This window comes from Beta vulgaris, chromosome 5 (assembly GCF_026745355.1).
Source record: "Beta vulgaris subsp. vulgaris cultivar EL10 chromosome 5, EL10.2, whole genome shotgun sequence".
Taxonomy (NCBI): Eukaryota; Viridiplantae; Streptophyta; class Magnoliopsida; order Caryophyllales; family Amaranthaceae; genus Beta; species Beta vulgaris.
Genome location: NC_079206.1, coordinates 42,967,896 through 42,990,964, shown reverse-complemented (window position 1 = coordinate 42,990,964; position 23,069 = coordinate 42,967,896). Strand labels below are relative to the sequence as shown.

At 36.7% G+C, this 23,069-nt stretch overlaps 1 protein-coding gene across 3 annotated transcripts; it reads left to right on the top strand.

Annotated features, from left to right (window-relative positions):
- The first annotated feature begins 101 nt into the window (after nucleotides 1-101).
- LOC104893569 (uncharacterized) lies at nucleotides 102-23,049 on the top strand. 3 transcript variants are annotated; one of them, XM_010679692.4, is made up of 9 exons: nucleotides 102-362; nucleotides 458-817; nucleotides 1,064-1,136; nucleotides 1,669-1,744; nucleotides 3,721-3,801; nucleotides 8,112-8,248; nucleotides 14,355-14,604; nucleotides 17,295-17,358; nucleotides 22,244-23,049. In XM_010679692.4, the coding sequence occupies exons 2-9, from the start codon at nucleotides 487-489 to the stop codon at nucleotides 22,861-22,863; spliced, it is 1,632 nt and encodes a 543-aa protein (XP_010677994.2). In that variant the 5' UTR covers nucleotides 102-362; nucleotides 458-486; the 3' UTR covers nucleotides 22,864-23,049. The 3 variants fall into 3 exon arrangements, with proteins under 3 accessions (XP_010677994.2, XP_010677995.2, XP_010677993.2); XM_010679693.4 differs by having other exon boundaries at nucleotides 103-362; nucleotides 497-817; nucleotides 1,055-1,136; XM_010679691.4 differs by having other exon boundaries at nucleotides 103-362; nucleotides 1,055-1,136.
- Nucleotides 23,050-23,069: the final 20 nt, after the last annotated feature.

Here is a 23,069-nt window from a genome sequence, read left to right as displayed (position 1 = left end):
GTAAATTTTCAAATAGGCATATTTTTTTTTTGAGTGGCCCACAGATATTTTTTTTTTATAACTCGTCCAAATAGACATATTTTTTGTAACTCGTCCAAATAGAAATAGGCGTGTTTTTTTTGTAGCTCGCCCAAATAAGCAAGTGTTGGAATTACAAAAATGTGACGATAGTGAATTTATCTCGCTTATGCCTCCGATGCTTCTTCCCGGCAATTACAAACCAAGAATACCACCAAGGCACCAATGTACTAGCTTCCCTTTTATTCTTCATCTTCCTCACTTAATCCCTCAATTTACAGATCTAAACCCTAATTTATTACAGAATCACTAGATTTCTTCACTAAAATTTCGTCAATGATCTGGTAAACTTTTCGCTACTCATATCATTGTACTTCAATCCGTTTACTTATCATGGGAAAATTTCACCAAGATAATAACATGCTTTTCCGATTTGCAGATTTTTCAAAAATAATTTTCTCGTTTGATATGGAAGCAGGAGATGTGATTCCACTTCCCTCTTGTGGAGATTCTGACAATGAAATTCACGACGATAAAGCTGAGGTTGGTAAAGTAGGTATTTCAGATGGAGAAATTCTGGAGCAAAATTTGGATAATGATGCTGAAATTGAAGAAGGCCAGTTTATTTCGAAGATGGAGATTGCTCAAGTTTTAACTGAAACTATTGATACTGCTGAAAATGCCGTTGTTTCTGTGAAAACTGTTGCTGAATTTGAAAGGAACAATACTGAGATGTCATCTGAGAACGGTTTTACTATCGAACACGAAGCTTCAGAGGGTTGTCTTCAAGATATTGGTTGTATCCTACTATTTTATGGAATTTCACATATCCTAGATTGCTTTTCTTTTGTTGCTTTTTGTAATTTGTTAGCTGATTTTGGACTTGGTATTCATGTGTTTTTGGAGGAAAGCCGAATTGTTAATACAATTGTGCAGTGGTTTCTATTGTTATCATAATGCTCTTGTTGGTTGATTTTCTTTGTTGATTTCTTTTGTTGTGCCTCGTGGATTTGTGATCCTTAATTCAAGATGCTAGCTATATCAGGTATTAAACGAATGCGAATGACATCTGATGAGGAGCAGCCATCTGTCCGTGTCAAGTATTCTTGCTTGTCAAGGTTGTTATGAGATTGATGCTTTTTCCTTCTTTTCGAGATTCATGGGGGTGTATTGAAACCATAAGTTAAAAAAAAAATTTGAGAGTGAAAAATGAGGAAATGTGTAATCTCTCCACCCCAAAGTTAGTGACCTGTTGGACTTTTGACTTGTGTTAGGAGTATGCAAGTAAGTCAATGTGTCAATTTTATGTCTTGTGTAGCATAGTGATAACAGTGAAAGATAATAATTAGAATTATCTATGTATGTATATAAAATTAACTAATTAGGAGAGTCCACTGTGAAGGGTGGGCAAAGGGGATGGATGTCTGCGTGGTGAAAGAGTTGGTCTTGAAAAGTGAAGCATTAATAGGAATGCCAGGCAAATCTCTCTACATCCACAAGGGACATCTTAAGGTATATATCTTGGGGGTAATATATATCTTGGGTAGTGCTGTATATCTCATTACCTTTGAAGATTGACCAACTAAATATTCTTTTTGTGTTAGATCACATTTTTGTTGGTCTACTTTTTGATGGTTTATTTTGCTGCAGACAGAGCAAGCACAAATTGGAGGAGTTGTTACGACAGTGGTCAGAGTGGCATGTGCAAAATTTCTCTGGAACTCTAGTAAGATCATCACTCTAGCATGTCAATTTTCTCTCTCTCACTCTCATTGTCTACCTACACACAGACATTACTTCTTCCTTGCACGCTATTCTTGTTTGTATAACGAGTAGTTTCCCCTTGTTTAGCGACATTTTTTTGCTAATGTCATTACTTCCTTTGTTTCACAATACTAAATACATCCAAGCGTTTGACTTCCACGCTTACCTATGCACATATGTGAGTTGTGACCATTAATATCTCAAATTATCAATTAGTAAAAATTATAAGAATTTGACATTTGGAAAATACGTATTCAGACTAATCCAACATCTTAGTTAATAGCATTTTATTTTATAGATCATAAAAAGGTTATCATCACAGTTAATAGATTTATTATTCGAAAGTCAAATGGTTGCCAGTATTAAGAAATGGAGGAAGTAGTATTTTACAAATCCTGGCAAATTTCTGTTTTGCTTTTGATACACTCTGTTCTTTGTTTGGTTATCTCTGCAACTTTTGTTCATGAAGATGAAAGGAGAAGAGGAAAGGCAGAGAATGCCGACTAGTTTATTTGCTTAGGAAATGAAGAGAGCTATACTGCTATAGAGGGGTTGGTGTTCTGGGCAGGGGGTTGAGATATGGATTTAAGAACCTCTATACATGTTAGGTTTTTTTTTTTTTTTTTTTCTGCTTTTTCTTTTTGGGTGGGTGAATTTGAGGAAGGGGGGGGGGGGTGTCCATTGGTCCCCTTAAATTTTGAATTTTTCTTATTGGGCAACTATACCTTGTTACTCTGGTAGATTCTGGCTTATTGTGGTATTAAAAAAAAAAGTTCTGAAAATAATTATACGAGGTAGATGGATATATACCATGCTGACAAGTGACAACATATGTCTCATACTTTTCGCATGGGCTGGAAACTTGCAGTGCATCAGTGCTTCACCCTTCTTTTCATCTTCTAGGATGGGTTGAAGGAGCAAAGCTGGTTACATGCACATTAATACCAATTGCATCACAAGCCTGTGTTCCATCTACTCATAACATCTACAAGCAGTTTTAAACGATACAACAATGAGCTTTGTTCTCGAAAGGATGTGTTGAGTATACAGACTTAAATATCATCTTTTTAAATTTCTAACATGAACCCTTTTTCCTTATTTACTTTTTTCAGATTCGAGCTGATAAAGGTATTTTTTCTTGATGATGGTCTCCTGCTTTGATAGGAAATTACTAAGCCAATGTATCCCTTAAGTTATTTATTTCTCTTCATCATTTTATCATGTAGAATGATGGACGATAGAGAAATAGAGAATAGCTGCAAGCCTAATTGTTTTTGGAAAATGATGAGTGAAGTGGAAGGATGAGGAAGGGGGTAAGCAGAGGTCAAGTTAATGTAATTGATACAATCTCACCTTTTTCAGGATTGTTCTGATATCACTAAGGGGGAAGTTGGGTGATATGACTGCTATGCGTGTTTGTGCTTTGTGCTTATCTGTTACAAATAGAAGTAGTTGAAGGCATCTTTTTGAATCTCGGATGTGGTTGCAGTCCCGCAGAACCACTTTTGCGGGAAATGCGTATGGTTTGCGCATCTTGCGGCCTTATATCTCGGTTGCATTGAGCTCATAAACCTTTACAATGAGTTGATGCGGCCAGATCTAATACCATACTTGGACTCTTTTGAGCTGCATCCTTCTTTGTGATGAGTTAGGCTATGTTAAGTTCCTCTGAGTTTTACTGAGATGATATGAGAGTCTCTAATCTGAATATCTGATGTGACTCTTTTTGTCTGGTTTCATATGAATACTATGATCTCATTTGCTCTCACTTGAACGTTTCATTAACATACAAGATTATTATTATTATAAAATGGATGTAATGAAATTTTTAGCATCTTGTTTTTGAAATTATACTAGAGTCTACTATGATTAATGTTGTTATTAATTTTCTTATGTTTTGATCTTATTTTAATTTTTGGATGTCATCAACAAATTTAGGATCAAAATGGAGGATCAGAAACTGGGGAAGAAATTTACTTTCCAGCTTTAGATGTTGGCACAGAAAAGACTTCCGCTGTGGTGAGTGTCTCTCTTCTTTTCCTGATGTAAAGTAGCTATTTAATGCTGAGAAAAGACCTTAGAAAAGACATGCGATTTGATTTAAGATATTTTTACATATGTAGACCAAGATAGGGACCTTTGTTTCAATGATGCTGTAGTGCCTGCGTGTTATGCCAGCCTGGCTGTATTGCATATCGTTAAGAGAATCATACTCGAAGTCAAGAGATGTTTTTGCAGAGAGATAATTTATAGTCCATGCGTATGCTTTATCTGGCAATCCAATTTGGAAGATTATTTGCTATTCCCTGCACAAATTGTCTGTTTTGTACGCATCTACACTTTTGTCAGTATCTGAGTTTATGAAGATTCATATCGAGATGCATGTGGGACCACATATTCTCTTATATCATTGATGATGATGCTACACTGAGAAGATTGGTTTATGAAAGATTTTGATGGCTTGTTCTCCCCCCCCCCCCCCCCCCTTTTTTTTTGGGGAAATGGGTTGTTGGAAGGGATGAGTTGCTAGCCGGATGATGATGGGCTCCTATCTGAATTACAAATTGAGACCTCTATGTCCTGTTTACTGAAAGGTTTATTGGTTGCTGGCAGAAAGTACTGTAATGGATTCTGTCAAAATTATCTCAATCTCTTTGCATGATGAACGAATGCCCTTAAGACTTGCGGAAGCATAAATACTTGTTGTTGAAGTCTTATTGCTCCTCAAATTTTTGTGTTATCTAGAAAGTTATTCTTTCAAGAGATAATGGTAGGTTTCAGGTACTCGGATAATTAACTGGTGCCATTCTGAATGAAGAGGTGTGACACTCACACACGTACTTCCTAAGCCATGGCTACCGTACCTCATGAGTGCTAGACAATGAGCCACACCCAAGGTAACAAGCAAAGTTGTTCACCTAGGCTAATTGAGGTGCATTTATTGGACCTCTGCTCTTCTTGGTTTCATTATGTGACAAGTTCAAAAATGGACCTTTTGGAGGAATCTTGATTCTTTAGTTCCTAAGCTGTCGCCACATCATGCTTGAGTTACTAGAGTTTGCTGAAAGCCAACAATCCTGCATTTCCATCATCCAGGATGACTTGTGGTCAGCTTTAGTCTCTAATCCAAAATTGACCTTCACTAGCTCTCATCTATATGAAGTCACTTGGTTCTAGGGATAATTTACATCAGCATCACAAGACCGCATTTTGTGAAGCATCTCTGGCCTCCTGCATCGGTTTTCTTTCCCATGAGCAAGTAGATGATAAGAGGTTTTTAGTGTGTCGTTAAGGTACTAAGAACCGCTTTTCAAACAATATTTATAAGTCCTAACAAGCAATTACTAAGAGAATAGTAAGGGCAAGTCAAGGGTCGGTCCACAGGGAAAATGGGATTGATTAAAGTCTATCAAGTCCAGACTACCTAATTGAAAGGTATTTGGGGGTTTGAAAGATGTTTGGTAACAATTAAGACTAACTATCAACTAGAACAAGCAAATATCACGAGTTTAAATATCAAATAAAAAACACTAGAGTTAAGGTTACTAGTATGAATAAGAATGGATAATGATTGTTAATGCGATTGTGAAGCAACAAAGACGATTATGCAAGGTTTAGTTCTCCTCTAAAATACTCGAGTCCTCTCTCGAATGGTCCTCAAGAGTAATCACTTAATCAATCAACTAAATCCTCTCTCGAATGGTCTTTAGTTAATTGATTAAGAGATTCAATAAGTTTGGAAAACCCTAATGAAGGATCCCCTTAATTTCCATCCAATATCTTGGTATAGAAATTAAGTTGATTCTTGGGGATGATAAAAGAGTTCAAAATCCGATTTAAGAACATTTGAAATCAAAATACCAAAGTATAAATGTGATCAATATCTATCCTAAGGTCTCAAAACACCAAGATCAATGCATAAGCTTCTCCATATATCACAATCACATCAACATCATATTTAAAACCCTAATTCATACTTTCACCCTAACCCTAGATTATGAAACTACTCACTAATCATGGAGTTAAAGCAATTAAACAATGAATCTATGACTAATCTAAGGCTAAACATGATTAAGTAATGATTAAACTAATGTAAATCGCAATTATGGAACTAAGAGAATAAAGATCTTAAATAATATAAGAACATAAACAAACACCAAAAGAATGAATTAAAAACTGAAACTTTGAATTAAGATGAATGAAAAGTACCTTCAATATCAATGGAATCACAAACTATGATCTCTAATCTCAATTATCAATGAAAAACTCAAGTGTTTTCTCTCTAATACAAAACCCTAAAATATTCTCTAAAAACTAGAATGAAAGCGTAAGTCTTCGAAATAAAACAAAAACTCGTTTAATGAAGCCACGAGCTCCATTTTCCGGAAACGATTGGTGCGGGCGCACCAAGATGAGGTGCGGGCGCACCAAGATGAGGTGCGGGCGCACCAAACAGAGGTGCGGGAGCACCAAAATCAGGTGCGGGCGCACCTCACCCTTCTGCCTCAAACTGGACAGTTCAACTTAAAACGAGCATAACTTTTTCGTTTTATATCCAAATCAAGCTTATGACCAGTCGTTGGAAAGATATCGAAACGAGCTTTCACCTCCAACTAGATTTACCTTCATCCGATTTGTGGTTTGAAAGTTATGTCCATTTGAAGTTCTCCGTTCAAGATTTCATTGTGCAATGTGCTCCTTTGTACGAGCGGACATGGGGAATGGTGCAAGCGCACCATTTATCAATGTGTGCTTTGTTTTCATTGCTACCTTTTCCAACTTTACAAATCGTAGCCATCTTAGTAGTTTCACCTATATCAAGAACATGGCAAAACAAGGTGAAAGCAAATGTACTAGAAATTCGGTCAAAAATGACTAAAAATCTAGCAAAATTTCACTATGATCAAGTATGATCAAGTGAATGAAATAGAAGGGGAAAGGGAGAATAAAGAGGGAAGAAAGGGGAGAAAGAGGATCAAAATGAGCTAAAAGGAGTCCATAAAGTACGTTTGAAATACACTTATCAGTAGACTTGTTCAATATTTTGGAAACACTACCTTTGGGATGCCAGCTTACCTCTATGATTGTCGCTAGCTTGTTCTCATATGGAGCTCTCTGTGTCAGTTATTCCTCCTGCCATTTCTGTGTCACTTGAACTTGGATACTTGTGTCAGATATGGGTATGTGTCCATGTGTTAGACTCAACTATTTAATGATACTTTTCGTCCAAAAAATAAATATTAAGTGTCCATATCAATGTTGAAGGGTTGAGGATCCGACACGGGTACTCGTAATGAAGAGTCTGGAGTAACATAGACTATACCCCTTGTTCTCTGGCACACTTAGGCGTTTGAGAGTGAGTACACCATTATGGATATGTTGTTCCCTAGGTGCTGCGACGACGACAATAATTACCGTGTGAAAAAATTGTTGAAATGAGGTTTTGAGAGGTCTAGCTGTTTTTCCCCAAATACTTTGGATGGGAAATGATGCGCTGTGAGGATTCTTCTAATCTATGAGTTACGACATAATTGAAACACTTTCCTGTAGTATTCTTGAATGTTTTGGCTTTCATATGGTAATTGTGTCTGTAAATAAGACATTTGGTTTCTTTAGTTCCATCTCTTTCCTTTAGACCTTGATAACATAATTAATAAGAATGAACATTGCTAATGTGCTACTTGGCCTGTGTTAATAATAGATCCTTACTAATCTGCTTAGTTATCTTGGTTCATAGTCAACAATCCGTGCTTGTCTAAGATCATTGATAGTCACCTCAAAATGAAAAGGATCATTGATAGACTGTAGACATGTCACGGAACGGGCTTGTCTTGTGTCCATCTCTCTCAGGCAAACTTAGATAGGGCGTAACATTTTTGGCAAAGTGAAAGGGATGTAACATTTTTTTTTGCAAGATGCTCTTATAGCCAGTGTGTGTAATCTGGTTGGAGTGAGATGCTGGATTTTCTGTTGTTGGAGTCATCTGTGGTCTTTTACGGGAGTAAGTGGTGCATTTAGCTTCTTTTTCGGCTCATGCTCATGTGCTATTCCCAGCATGTCCCTTCTTGATGCATTGCCAGATTGAAGTCTCTTTCCTCTGCCTTGATTGTTGGTGGACTTCTTCTCCCCCTTCTTTGTTTCATTTCTTTTCCTGTTGCTGAAAATTGTTTCTTGTAAGGTTCCGTCAATTGACGAGCGGTAATGATGTGTTGATGTTTACTTCCCTAGATATTTACCAATTTTGGGTGTAAATTGGTTGGTTGTATTGGTTTGTTCTCGATTTGAACTTCACTATGCAGAGATTTTAGAGTTTTTATACCTGATTGTAGAGCTTCTGGATGGAGAATGATACATGGAAGCCAGATAACAAGGATTTTATACCGATGGAGGATGCTTCTGTCCCTCTGTATGACCGTGGATTTGCATTAGGTTCAATCTCAGTCGATGGAACAAGTAACTTGGAGGGGTAAGGCCTTCAATTTCTTTGCTTATCTTTGTTCACTCGATAATTGCCTGGGCTTTGAAATTTTTTGATAGGAAGAACTTGTATTCTTGTCTTATGATTCAATAGTATGACTTGATATAGTTATTTCCTGAGATAGATAGAATCCAATCAAAACCACCTCAAGGGAAATTGATGTCCTATCTTGTTGGGCATTTTGCAGCATGTTCTTCCTGGGAAATGATTGTATTTGTTTTCTGCCACTAATCACTATCTAGCTTTACTTCGTGCTATCTTGTCATATGAAGGTTCATGAGTTCTGTGGTCTTCTGGAATCTCCCCAGTGGAAGTCCTTTTGTGCTTAGGCAATATAGTGAGTATAGGCTTTTTTCATCTATAATACCTTCATCTATGTCTTTTTTCTCTACAAGTTACTGTGTTTTTTAAATAAAAAATTCTGCATGTATATTGGTTCTGTCCTACCAAATTTGTTATTTAGTTCTATTGATTACATTTACTTGGTATACATCATAAGCTAACCAGATGTACTTCTCCTGAGAGATATATAGTCTTTTCCGTCTTCTACTTTCTCTATGTTGTATTTGGTTGTGTTTGTGTGTTTGTTGTCCTACTTTTTATCTTCTTTCGGTTGGCCTATGCTCAAATTTGTGTGTGTGTGCTGTTGGCAAAACTAAGTTCTTAAGAAACAACATTGCTGCAACTGCCGAAGAAAAAGCTAACAAGAAACTTAGCAAGTCCTGGAGCACTGTTGTTCTTCTGTTATATAGGTTCCTAAAACCCTCTCCGACACACACAAATACAGAAAATAGTAAAAGGGTCACGCCTGGCCTAATTTTACAATATTTTTCGTAGTGATGCATTTTCGGATTCGTTGCATTTCTTTGAATTGAGCAAATTGTGTTTGTATTTTCATCTTATCTTATATTTTTTTACACAAACTAGAATTGCATGGAAAGGATTGCAATGTGATGAGAAATATGCCTAAGTCGAAAAGATCCCAAGAACCAATTTTGCATGCATGAAAGCTTAAGTTGCAATTGGACTAAGACGAATTATTCTGAAAAGAGATTGTCAGTTTTAATGTTTACAGCTCCTGTCAGAACTTGACAACACTCCACAATAACTGTTGGGGCTTGACCTGTTAATATCTACCATTATCTCTCAAGAAAAGGTTTGGGTAGAAATGGCAAAAAGTTATCTTCAATATTTTGTCTTCGAAATGGCCAAATGGGTTTGGAGAGTTCGACGACTTCATGTCATTGGTTTACTCATCTAAAACTATGTGCGTTGATAAGTGTCAAGAGTATTTTGGGATGGAGGGAGTATCAAATAAAATATGTAAATGGGAAAAGTGTGATGGCCACATTAAAGTGAACCAGAGTTTACTCACAGGTATAGCTTTTCTACGACAATAACAACAACATTGCCAAAATCTTAATCCCAATATGGAGGGGTGGGTTGTATGAGTCAAGATTTTGTCTTCAATTGATACTGTGTCTCCATAATAGACACAAACCTAATTTATTCATGTCATTCCTGACGCCTTCTATCCAAGTCATCTTTGGCCTCTCTCGTCACTTCTTTTAAAATCTGCAATACCTCAACTCTTCACTCCCGTAACAAAATATCATCTTGTCAAAGCCTCACATGCCGAAACCACTATAGTTGTTTCTCTCTCATCTTATCCTTAATATTTGCAACCCCAAACCATTACCGGATATTTTAGTTCCATATTCTCTCTTAAGGTGTTCACTGTCACGATGATGTACGTCCCCAAATCGTCCCCTGTGCGGAGACGCCACTTACAAGATAGCTTTCTAGTATGATCTTTCCTAAATGCCCCACCATTGAACCCATTTAATAACGATGTCCTTTAGGATCTATTATTAACCTTAGAGGTACACAATGTCCGGTCTAGCCACCCTCACAGTATCCTCTAAGTCACATCTTAGTCAATATCTCCATTCCTATTCAAGATTGACTCAGGGTATGTAAAATGATTCACTAATATGGGACTCTTTTCCGTCCAATTTTAATACATTCTCGATCGACTCCCTTGGCTATTAAATTTGCATTGCATGCGGTGGCGGAGCCAGGATTTTCAATTAGGGGTAGCATAAGTTAACTAACCAAATAAGCGTTCATAATACTTGAACATAATTCACGTTAAACTACACTTATTAGTTATAACCCTCTTAAAAATATGACACTGTATTGTAATTATATGTTTCATAATACTATATTCATTGTACTTACATTATTAGAGAGTTCTCCGATAAAAATTCTACGTATCCTACTACTCTATCGTATCCAACCGCTTTAAAGCCTAAGAATTTTCTCTCCCTTGTAATGTAAGTCTGAAGAACTAAAAATAAGAAACTAATGAAAAACTTAACATTGATTTAATAGAGGGGTACAATATAGAATAATTAAAAATAAATCAAAGCTACATTTTGAAAAGAAAGAAATATTAAGAATATAATGTAGAAAATGGAAAAAAACATGAATACTTTATAAAACAAAAATCTAAGAAGATTCGCTTTATAGTTTATAATATGTGCTGTATGAAAGGTTGAACCTTTTTTGTTCGAAGTTAAAGGAGTGTGATGTATTTATAATATTATTATATGGCTCATAATACTATATTCTTTATATTTACATTATGAGAGAGTTTTTCCCATAAAAACTCTTCGTACCCTACTACTCTATCGTATCCAACCGTTTTAAAGCCGAAGAATTTTCTCTCCCTTATAATGTATAAGTCCGAAGAACTAAAAATAAGAAACTAATGAAAAACTTAACGTTGATTTAATAGAGGGGCACAATATAGAATAATTAAAAAAAATCAATGCTACATTTTGAAAAGAAAAAAATATTCAGAATATAATGTAGAAAATGGAAAAATACATGAATACTTTATTAAAAAAACCCCAATAAGATTCTCTTCTAATGCATAGGGAAAATTAAAGACAAAGAGAAAAAAAAAAAAAGAGAGGAAAAAAGAAAAAACATGATGAACAAAAAGTTAAAAACAACAAAGACGTTACACAGGAATCGAACCCAAGACCTCCGTGTCTTCGCAAACTGAATAAAACTACCTACCACTGCGGCAAGCGGATTTCTTCGCTAACTTATTGCGGGATTTTGTATATATTAGTTTTTTGTTTTTTTCTTTTTTCCAGCCAGTTTTTTTTTTTTTAATTTTTGTATTTTTTTTAGGGGTAGCATATGCTACCCCTTGTTACTTAGTAGATCCGCCCCTGATTGCATGTACTTACGTTTGCCTTGACTTAGCCTAAACTCTTGAAATAAAATGCATGCCTCCATATCTCTAATATAGAACTAACCTCAGTTGTCCATCTAGAAAATGTCATCCGCATACAACATATACTATACGGTAGGGCGTGTTATTCTATTACTGCCACGAAGAGGAAGTGTAATCATGTTGTAACAAGGAAATATTTATGTACTCCACACTCTTCCACAAATCTTGATATTTGTTTTCGTGTTACATGACATACCATTAACTAAGTCTATGAATATTCTTTTTCCACATTGCCTATAAAATCATATTTCTTCTGTACCTTATCGTTTGACTTTTGGTGAATATAAATCGTCAATAGATCACTTTTGTGATATTCCATCATGTGTTAGAAAATTTAGGATTTTTTTACTTTAACCACCATACGAAGGCGAATTTTTCTAAATAATCACCTTTTTTTTCCGGAAAAATTGTCACAAATAAGCCAACGTTTGGCTCATCCACTCAAAATAAGTCATTAATTAACTCAAGATAATCTAAGCTTATGGGGGTGTTCACTTTTGATAGGCTCAACAAGTTAACAATTTTTCTTTCCTTCTTTTTAATATAATAACCACCTTATATGGCTCTTTTTGTTTTAGATTACCACCAATTGATGGATTCCATGAGAAAAAATGGATTATTTTGTGTAAAAATTTACGGTTTATTTGACGGAATTTGTCAAGTGGTAGCATTCTAAAGTAAAAGTAATTATGTAATGTGGTTATATAAAAAAATGTGTTTACAAGGTGGTTATTTGAAAAAGGTTGACTCTATAAGGTGGTTAAACAATTGAAGTAAAAAAATGTTGATACTTGTTATGTCATCTATGATGGATCGTTTGAGCATTAACCCAATAGGTGCTCCATAGTGCTAGTACATTTCCTAAATCGATACTCTATCACTCTCTTCCACCATTCTATGGTATGAATCACAAGTCTAATCCCCCAATAATTTCATTTTTGGCAGCTCCTTTGTTTTTTGTAAATTGTTATCAAGGTGCTTTTCCTCCAATGTTCAAGTATTATACTTCCTCCGTAACAAAATAGATGTTACACTTTCAAAAACACATTGTTTCTAGGCAACTTTTGAGGAGGAGAGAGATAGAGAGAAAGAAAAAAAGGAACCCATGTGATAGGAGAGAGATAGAGAGAGATTGTTGCCTAAAAAGGAAGCGTAACATTTATTTTGTTACAACCATATTTAGAAAGTGTAACATCTGTTTTGGTACGGAGGAAGTATATTTATGTCTTTCTAAATAATAATTTTGTTAACAATCAATACCAACATTCTCTAATCCCTATTCCCTAGGCACCTCAAAACCTTGGTAGGAATAACATTTAGGTACGGCATTCTTCAGTTTCAATTTCTTGTATGCCTTTACTTCTATTATCAGAATTCTACATGATAGATATGTCTCCTGTAACACCCATTTGATTGTCATTAAACAACTCGTCAAAATATTGCCTCTATCTATCCTTGATCTCTTTATGCTATACTAGGATCCTTTAGGTCCTTTGGTTTCTATCCTTCACATACTTCACCATAGTAAGATTGTAGATTATAAAATAGTTGAAATCTTGTAAATATATATCAAGAATCGAGATATATTCAACAACATATTACATGCTAAAGTTTGTATGATACTTTCTCTGTATTTTTTTTAAATGCTACACTTGCATATTAACTACTATTCACCAACTAACCTTGTCTGATTTGTTATTCCTTATATATAAGAAATAACATAATCTTGTTTGATTCATCTTAATGCATATTTTCATAATATAAACTTTTTAAGTTTTTTCGCTATGCATACTTAAAGATATTATTAGCCAAAGCAATGCATTGGATGGCGTGAAAACAAGAAGTGTAGCAACTAAAAAAGAAACAGAAGAAGTATATTAGTCACGCGGTCAAAGTAAGTACATGAATTATGTTAAAGTCAAAGCGTTGCAACCATTAGAAAGCAAAGGAAGTATTAATTTGCTTGCATGAGTTGGGTATACTAGTTTGAAGGACCTCAAATATTTAAGTGGGAGGACATTTGGCATGTTTGATATTGAACACAGAAAACAAATTTAAAATACATGAAATAGCAATCGAGATTGGGAGTTTAGTTGGAGTCTTACTTGTGGGCTTATTGATATCTACTTGTCCAGTTGCTGTAAGGCATGGAATTGTTGGCTATAATATGCTACTCTTTGGTCTTTTTTCAGTTTACTAGTCCATAGCGAGTTTGTGAATTTCGACTTGTATTTTTCTTATGCCATGGAATGGGCTATAGAAACCTGGGCATTTTATTTTTTCATTTATTTTCGCTTTTCTCTTGAAAATTAACCCATGCCAATCTTCATTTTCACCTTTCAAACTTAGACATGTTGCAATGCTAACAGGAAGGATTCCTTTTAATAATTGATTCGAAGTTGGTGTATTTATGAATTGGCCTAACAAATATAAATAGAAAGCTCACATGTACCAATTGCTTGTCTTCCTTGACCCCTTTTAATTTTTTTAAGTGTCAGCAATATGTGGCTTATGATTTTCAGTAGTGTCTTTTCGTTTTATGCTGTGTAGCATGGAGACTACTTGGGTTTTGGAGTCGAAAATGTTCGGAAAACGGTTAAACCTCGTCTTCCAGCTATAGGCTTTTCACTAGCATGGATACCGCTGGAGTCTCAGGAATAAAAATGTTATGTAAATGGGAAACCCTGAGGTTTCTGTGCTTCATAGATTGTATGTGCTATGTTGATTTTGTCATTGAGCTATTTATTGATGTAGCACTTTCCGTTTTCTTTGTCAATGTTCTAGGGGATTGGAACTATTGGATGCCCCACGCTGTTTCAATTGTGGTTCATATAGCCATTCTCTAAAGGAATGTCCAAAGCCTCGGGACAATGCTGCTGTTAATAACTCTCGGAAGGAGCTTAAGTCCAAACGTAATCAGACTTCTGGAATGCGCAATCTTACTAGATATTATCAGGACTCCCCTGGGGGAAAGTATGAGGGATTAATGCCTGGTGTTCTTGATGCAGAAACAAGGCGCCTTTTGGGTCTCGGGGTAAGGATTTCTTAAGTTTTTTTCTATATTTCCCTCTTCAAAGATCTGTAGTCTGTTTCTGCATAATAGTGGGAACTGAAAAATGTAAATGTAAGTTTGCTGATGTTAAGGACCCTTTTACGTTTTAGTTGGTCATTCCATGCAATAATTAATAATTATATATCTAGAGGTACAGCAGTGATTAATCATCTTTAATTTTATTGTCTGAGTTTCTCCTGTGCTTCCCCTGAGGTTGTTTAGCAGCCAACATACTCGTAACACTATCTGGGAAATCAGCTCTTCTTGTCTTCTTTCTCCATCTCTCTCTGATGCTCCATTCTTTCCACTTTCCATCACCAATGGGGTCCCCTCTCTCCTTCCCCTCTTTCGATTGTTGGATGGCTTGGATCTTGGAAAACAAATTTAATACTGGAGAAATAAATCAAGCTTTTAGTTAAGAATGCATAATCATTGCGAGCTCTATTTGTTTTCAAGTGAATAGTCTCTAAGCTAGAACTCAAGAAATGAATAATCTCTACATCAAATCATCCTCTAGATTGCTATTTCAATCTGTCACTTCTCTGTCTTCATTATTCATCCGTTTAGCATTTGGTGTCGCTCTTCGGCAAAGCTCTTTTGGCCCCAACACTAGTGGTGCCACCACCTTAACTGTAACAACAGCCAACTCAACCACCTATGCGGGTCCAGCCCGACCTTCTTACATTACACCTCATTATCTGGCCTTTCCCAACTGTCCACAAAGGAACTTGAGTGCTGAAATGTAGCACTACAACATGTTTGACGTGTATTAGGTCAATAGTGACAGCCTAAAAGTAAATTATTCGTTTCAAGTATTTGCTTTACAACAATATATGGATATTTTCTGTATGCCATGTTATCTGCTGTAGTATATCGTACGTATTTATACGGTCTTTTGTTTTTCTCCTTTCTCCCTTCTCTACTTCTTCTTCCTCCATAACACCCACTAGCCACCACTACCACCACCTCCCGCCAGCCCCAACCCCACCCCAGCCCCCACCCCACCCCAGTCCCCACCTCAACCCCACCAGCCGCCGCCCCCCACACCACCCCCACCAGTAGCCCCTACTCCTCCCTCCACCCCTTCAGGCCGCAGCCCCCCAGGCCCCACCCCACCTCACCCTCCACCCCGTTGCGCCCTTGCCCCCTCTCCTCTCCCCCCCCCCCCCCCCGCGAATCCCCCCCACCCCTTCTTCTCCCTCTTTCTCCTCCCATGTTCTGAGATTTCAATTTTTAGTTTCACTGTTTGTGGAACCGAAATCGGTGGAAGAAAAAAGAATTGTCGTTTCCACCATGGTGGAAACAAAAAATTGGTTTAATCCATGCAATTTTTTTTGAAATTTTTAATTAAAAAATATTTTTTTTTTAAAAAATACAAAATATGAGCAGTGTCTAGTAAATAGGAGTGGTAAATAGTAAACCTTTTTCTTTTGAAGGACCAATATCTATGAAGTACTTTGGCCGAACTTGATGGCCATGTTTGTTTGAAATTGTTTTTGGTCATGTTTGATAAATGAATTTTTCATTAGATTTTAGCTTTTGGCTTTTCAATTCGGTCGAAGAGTCCAAAAACGTATTTGGTTATTGGCTTTTTGGTTGGTTGAAAAGTTGACTTTTAAGCGAAAATGAAAAAGCTACCTGGAGCAGTTTTTTGGATTGACTTTTGGCTTGTTGGCCCACAAACTCTCTAATTAAAAGTCAACAACCACAACTAATTTTACCAAACAATTTTGCAAAATAGCCAACTTAAAAGGCCAATACATGCAACCAATGCTTCGAGCCAGTAAAACAAGCCAACTAAACTAGCCAAAAGTAATAGCCAAGAATCGATTGCCAAACAACCCCTTTGACTTGTTGAGAAAAGTTTTTAGACAAAATTTGGAAGTAAGAATGAGAAAAGGGAAAATGAAGAGGTGGATCTGAAGACAGATGAGGGTAGAAAACCCCAGAGGCAATAGAGGAGATATTGGAGCTAGTCCAATGTGGGAAGGGGTGAGGGAAGGGAGAGGGTAAAGGAGAGAAAGAAAGAAAAAGGAGGGAAAAACAGACTAAGGTTTATTTATGAAAAACTACCTTCAACGCCATTGGCCTGTCTCTAAGGGTATTTTGGCTATTAAATACCAAAGGGGTTCACGGGGATTTATTTGAAATAAGGGTATTTGGCTATTTTGTTAAACCTTGGGGGCACCCTAGAAATTTCTGCTGTTTATGTTTTTATGTGTGCACTCATATGGTCTTTTGAATCCATAAGAATCTTGTCATCTTTAAATAAGGGTATTTGGCAATTTTGTTAAACCTTGGGGGCACCCTAGAATTTCTGTTGTTTATATGTTTATGTGTGCACTCATATGGTCTTTTAAATCCATAAGAATCTTGTGATCTTTCTTTGCCCCTTTCTGAATAACTCAACACTGGTTAAATCAGATTCATTTATTATACTTACAAGTAGTATAAAGCCTATAATAAACCTGGAATTCTAGTTCTCGATTTAGTATAATTTACATATTAACAACAAAAAGTTTACTGCAAAAAGGTACAACCGCTATGTAGTATTTCAAGGTACTCACCATATGGGAACTATGAACTTCCTTCTAAATTTTAAATTTGTTGCTTTTAGTAGGCTTAGTGTTTCTGCCAATTTCGGTTAATTATTAGTATTTCTCTATTAACAGGAGTTTGATCCACCTCCATGGCTTAATAGAATGCGAGAAATTGGCTATCCTCCAGGATATATGGGTAAGTGGATTGTCATATATCATTTTGAAGTTGTTTGTTTTCTTCTATCTGAGTCACTATCTTGGATTTTGGTAAAATATGGTTTTTAAATCTTGGATGCGGTCGCTGAACCTTGTTCATGGGTAATGCAAATGGTTTGTGGCTATTGTGAGTTGTGATTTTATTTGGGGTTGTTGTGACCTTATTTGTGGTTGTGGCGCTCAAAAATGTTTACAATGAGGTTTTATGAGCTTAGTAATATTTCCTGGCATGTAATTCTAGTGCTGAAATCCCTTTTGCTCTTCTGTTGATAATCTTCTCACTTATTCCTTTGGGGGAAGAAGAGTTTGTTGGATTTCTGTTTACCCTACGAATGTGTACAAAATCAGTGAATATTGAAGTGCTTGCATAAGAAGCTCAGCCTATTGTACTTCAATGCACATCAGTAAGTCATCAGCTTGAAAACGAACTAACTAATAATTACCGTTGCTAAATTGCTGGTTAACATTAATATGAGTTTAGTTAAGAATGCATAATCGTTGCGAGCTCTATTTGTTTTCAAGTCAATAGTCTCTAAGCTAGAACTCAAGAAATGAATAATCTCTACATCAAATCATCCTCTAGATTGCTATTTCAATCTGTCACTTCTCTATCTTCATTATTCATCCGTTTAGCATTTGGTGTCGCTCTTCGGCAAAGCTCTTTTGGCCCCAACACTAGTTGTGACCTTATTTGTGGTTGTGGCGCTCAAAAATGTTTACAATGAGGTTTTATGAGCTTAGTAATATTTCCTGGCATGTAATTCTAGTGCTGAAATCCCTTTTGCTCTTCTGTCGATAATCTTCTCACTTATTCCTTTGGGGGGAGAAGAGTTTGGTTGATTTCTGTTTACCCTGCGAATGTGTACAAAATCAGTGAATATTGAAGTGCTTGCATAAGAAGTTCAGCCTATTGTACTTCAATGCACATCAGTAAGTCATCAGCTTGAAAAAGAACTAACTAATAATTACCGTTGGTAAATTGCTGGTTAACATTAATATGAGTTTTGTTAATGAAATCCCTTGCACAAGTGGGGGGAAATTTGGGGATCCTACTTCGTGAGGGGAAAGAATTAAACCCAGTCACTGGAAGGAGGGCCTCCAACCAACTAGGCCAACCTTGATTCTTACATGCATATGTGCATGTGTATACATATACATATGCATATGCATAGTGGAGATCGATCCCCACTAGGGGCACTTTGGGAGAGGTTTTCCTCTTACCATCCCCCCAATCTAAAAATGTAAGCCCGCAAATCAAGGCCAGATTAACTTGTGAGAGGTGCCGGTCTAGTAGGGCCCTTCATCTTACCATGGGGTCCTCGAAAAAAAAATACAGACATGCATATCCATATTCATATGCTTATCCATATCCATATCCATATCCATATCCATATCCATATCCATATCCATATCCATATCCATATCCATATCCATATCCATATCCATATCCATATCCATATCCATATCCATATGCATATGCATATGCATATGCTTGCGCCTGCGCTCGCGCCCGCGCCTTCTTCTTTCATTCTTTCTCTCTTGACTTCCCTCTAATATGAACCCCGATGATCGAAAAGGAGCACGCCACCCTCTGTTTGTCCAAAAGAGTGATGGAGCCTAGGGTTTTGGGTCTAATAGTTCCTTTCCCCTTGAATTTAAGGTCTATCTATATTTTAACCCAAGCATAGGGTATCTTGTTTCTATCCTGGCTCCACCTCTGTTCTAAGGTGGCTTTTGTGAAAAGTAAGGTTGTGGAAATGTTGGCGGAAATTATAAGGAACCACCGCAAAGAGGTGTCAAGGGAGCTCTCTAATGAAGCCGGTTGTGTTTTAGGTTGTCAGAATGTTTAGCCTTGTGGTGGTTCAGAAATTGTAACTGTCGATTTTTTTTTTCTGGCAGCAGTTGCTGCCTGCTGATGTAAACTGTGACAGCTGAGCCTTATTGATAGATATCGGTAGTGGCTCTAGGGGATGACCAACATCACAGTCTCCTTATCCTGCCAGCTATGTTACCCGAACTCAGGTAGATAGCTTCACGTACCTGCTTCATACGACACGACAATGATAACTGTCATATCCGGCAAAAATGCATTTGGATACTGCTTGTGAGGGCCATGAAACAAGGATAAAGATAGGAAGATAAGAAGGTCTTCGCCGAATGAATTTATCCAAATTCGACCTAATTTTCAGATTCAGGGTCTGAAACCTAGATCTGCCAATAAAAAGGGAGATACTTCAAATAGAAAGTAAAATATGGGGTTTTTAATTGTGGGACTAAGAAGAAGCAACTGCTATGGTCTGTGCTCTAGCAGGTTGTCATTTCCGGCGTCAGTGACGATTCTCAATGTTTCTCTCTCAGTCATGTGGATGGGCTGCTATCTTTTTTTCTATATTCCTCCCTATGCATGTGAATACTTAATGCTTTTGTTATCATTTATCCTTCATTACTTGGAAACATGAAGCTGTTTTGGTTTTTTGGCTCTTTCTGTGCTGCTCGTTTAGGTTTTCAGTGTTCTGCTTTATTACCAGTGGCTACTTGGGGACTAGCTTATTAAACGGAGTTAACTTCTGAATAGATACGATATTATGATCCTTCAAAAATATAATAAAAATTAAACAATATAATAAATGTCGTGTCCTTGTACCCTTGTCCAAATTTTAGACAGATTCCCCGTGTCCCAAAATCTGATTGCAGTATTAGGCACTTATATATGTACCTGTATAGAATAATCTCAGACAAGACCAGGTAACATAGCTTGTTGGTGACATCTCAGTGGTCATGCTGGGGGATTTTTGTTTTGGAGAGGGGTAAGAGAAGTGCGAGTGAGTAGCAGCAGCACTCCCCCCCCCCCCCCCTTCCCCTGGTAGAAGTGTTCGTTTTATTTACTTGATTCATATTGTTTTGTTGGAGCATGCTCATTAGTCATTGGATGCTAGATCTAGAGGCCTTAAATCTTTGTCATTGTTTTCTCTTAAAGCACTATGTGACACATTTCTAAATACTCTTTTTGTGTCTGCCAATTGTTGTCACCTTGTCCTAATCCACATAATTAAGGATATTATTTGATTGTATAGAGAGGAGCTTTTTATGATAATTGTCATTTTGATCTTATTCCATTATATAATTGAAGCCGTGTTTTTTGATCATCAAATCATAAAAGATTAATCCTTGAAACCTACATTTGTTTATTGCGGTACGTAGCTTTTGATTTTTTGTGTAATCATCAATTGTGATTTTATTAGAACTTTAGATGTCATAGGAGTTAGTCGGGTATATTTTTTATTGAAAAAAGTAGATATGGTAGAAGTTTACTTGGTACTAATGGATTCCCTAGTTTGTCATCTCCCCTTCTCCCCTGAAGTAACAAAATTCATTTCATGGTGGTAATGGTTACTACTCCCTTTCTATTCCATGGCTTAAACCAAACGCCTAATAAAGGTAGCAATCTTTGTGACTATTCCCCTTTTTTTGATTTCATTCCCTTTCTGTTCCATAACTTGAACCAAGCAGACCTTAAGTTTCTAACTTCTTGATTGTGGGGAAGAGAAATGTATTAAAATATTAGGGGGATCTTTCTTAAAGTGGATGTGTAAAATCTAATGCGGGACGAATTAAAAAGGAAAGTCTAAAACCTAATGTGGGGTGGAGGGAGTACTAAGAAATTCGCTATCAGAAGTTGTAGTTCGCTATAACCTTTATTACGGGAATTTATTGAAGCATGTGATAGAGACAGATCTTGGTACTTAGGACATGTGAAGGGCTTTCTCCAAACATCCTAGAAAAAGATTCGGTGACTCTTGATCCGGGAAAGAGGGAGTATAATATAATCAATTAGGAGGCTAGTAGTAGAAATATTAATCTGGACACGAGGTGATTGCAAGAAGTTTCACAGGTGTATGCAACTAGGTAAATGTATCATAACAAGGTGGTCTCCTAGCTGGTTGTAACTTCTGTGAAATAGAATTCATGAGTACTTGGCATGGTTCGTCACTTAATTTGTTTTTTTTTTCTCTCCTTTCAACAGTAAAATTATGTGCGGTCATTTGAATTGATTGGTTTATCTTCCAGTGATTTGCCTATTTCCATGGTTTTTGACCAGTTTTGAGCAGAAACTCCCTCCATGCCATCTTCACGTTCTTTGTCCACTAACTTTTCTCATCCCATGGTAATTATAACTTTAATATATAGAAGTATTATTACCTCTCAATTTGAAATGCAATGCAATAGCTAACTCCTTGTATCTCCTGCATTCTGTTAAAAGACACTTATGTTGGAGAAGGGGGAGTCGAAATGTTTTTTGGTTTTCAGGTCTTTTGCTTGTTTGTTTTTAAGATAATAAGTCCAAAATGATTTCAGTACAGGCGGTTGGCTTGCTTCCACTTTAGAAGTGTTTGTTTGGTTTGTTTATTAGCTGGCTTGCTTCCACTTTTGAGACATACATGAAAAATAGGTTTTCTAGTGGGCTAGAATAATTGGGGATGTGTCAAAATTACTGCTTTTCCTTGAATGGTATTTTATGATCAAAACTGTCTGTACTTCTAAAGAGTTAAGAGGTAACAGAAGAAACCTTCACATGATCATGTCTGCTGTTTGAATGCTCCTTTGGGGTCTGTATATTGTGTGATGATGTCTGCTTGGGTAACTTGTGTGAAAAATCAGTTTTCTTGTGAAGCCTATAGATAACGTCATCATCTGAATCGGTGTCTTTGAGTTAAGACAAGTTTTCTTTTTAATAGCTTAATGCATATTAGCTGAAATGCAGGTAATGGACACCACATTTTTTTTATTTTGATTTCTGTTGCTTGCTTGATCTTTTCTTTAATCTCTTCATCATCATAGCTAACTTGTGAACTACTGAAATTCAGAGCCGGAAGATGAGAAGCTGCCTTCTGGAATTACCATATATGCTGATGAGGAAATTAAAGAGGACAAAGAGGATGGTGAAATTCTTGAAGCGGACCTCGTTGAAACGCCGCAGAAAATGAGTGTGAAGTATCCTGGTTTAAATGCACCTATTCCGAAGGATGCAGATGAAAGAGTATGGGCAGCAAGATCTTCAAATCCTGACCGTCATCGGAATGGTGACAATGCTCACTCTAATCATTATTCAGAACCTTTTAGTAGGGGACGTAATCGAGAGCATAATAACCGAGGTGATGACCCATTTGGCTTTGAGAGAGCTTCCAGGTATACACCAAGGTATGGAGATCAAGACTTTAGTTCCCCATCCAACAGCTCAAGAAAAAACGCTCCTGCATCAAGAAGTCCTAGTTCTGGAAGGTCTGGGGTTGATAGAGGTAGAAATGACCCTTTGGATGCGGAAGATTCTTTAACTTCCCGTCTATACAACTCCTATTCGTATAACTCGAGTCGACGTTTTTCAGAGCATAACAACGGTTCAGATGGTAGCAGAGTTGATCAATCTGATTATTCTTCCAGAGGTAGGGATAGAGATGATAGATATCATCATCGTAGTGGGCGATGAGCAGCAAAACTTTCAATTAGACCACATCACAAGTTGTACAAAGTTGGGTGTTAGCTTATATCGGATTTTGTTGTACCATTGTGTTATATTATTTATGTACCTTAATTTCCTCATTTTGCCCAATATGTTTACTTTTGGGTCAAATCAAAATTTGCTTTGTCTTTCTATTGTACTATTACTATATTCCATCCGTTCTTTTTCTACTG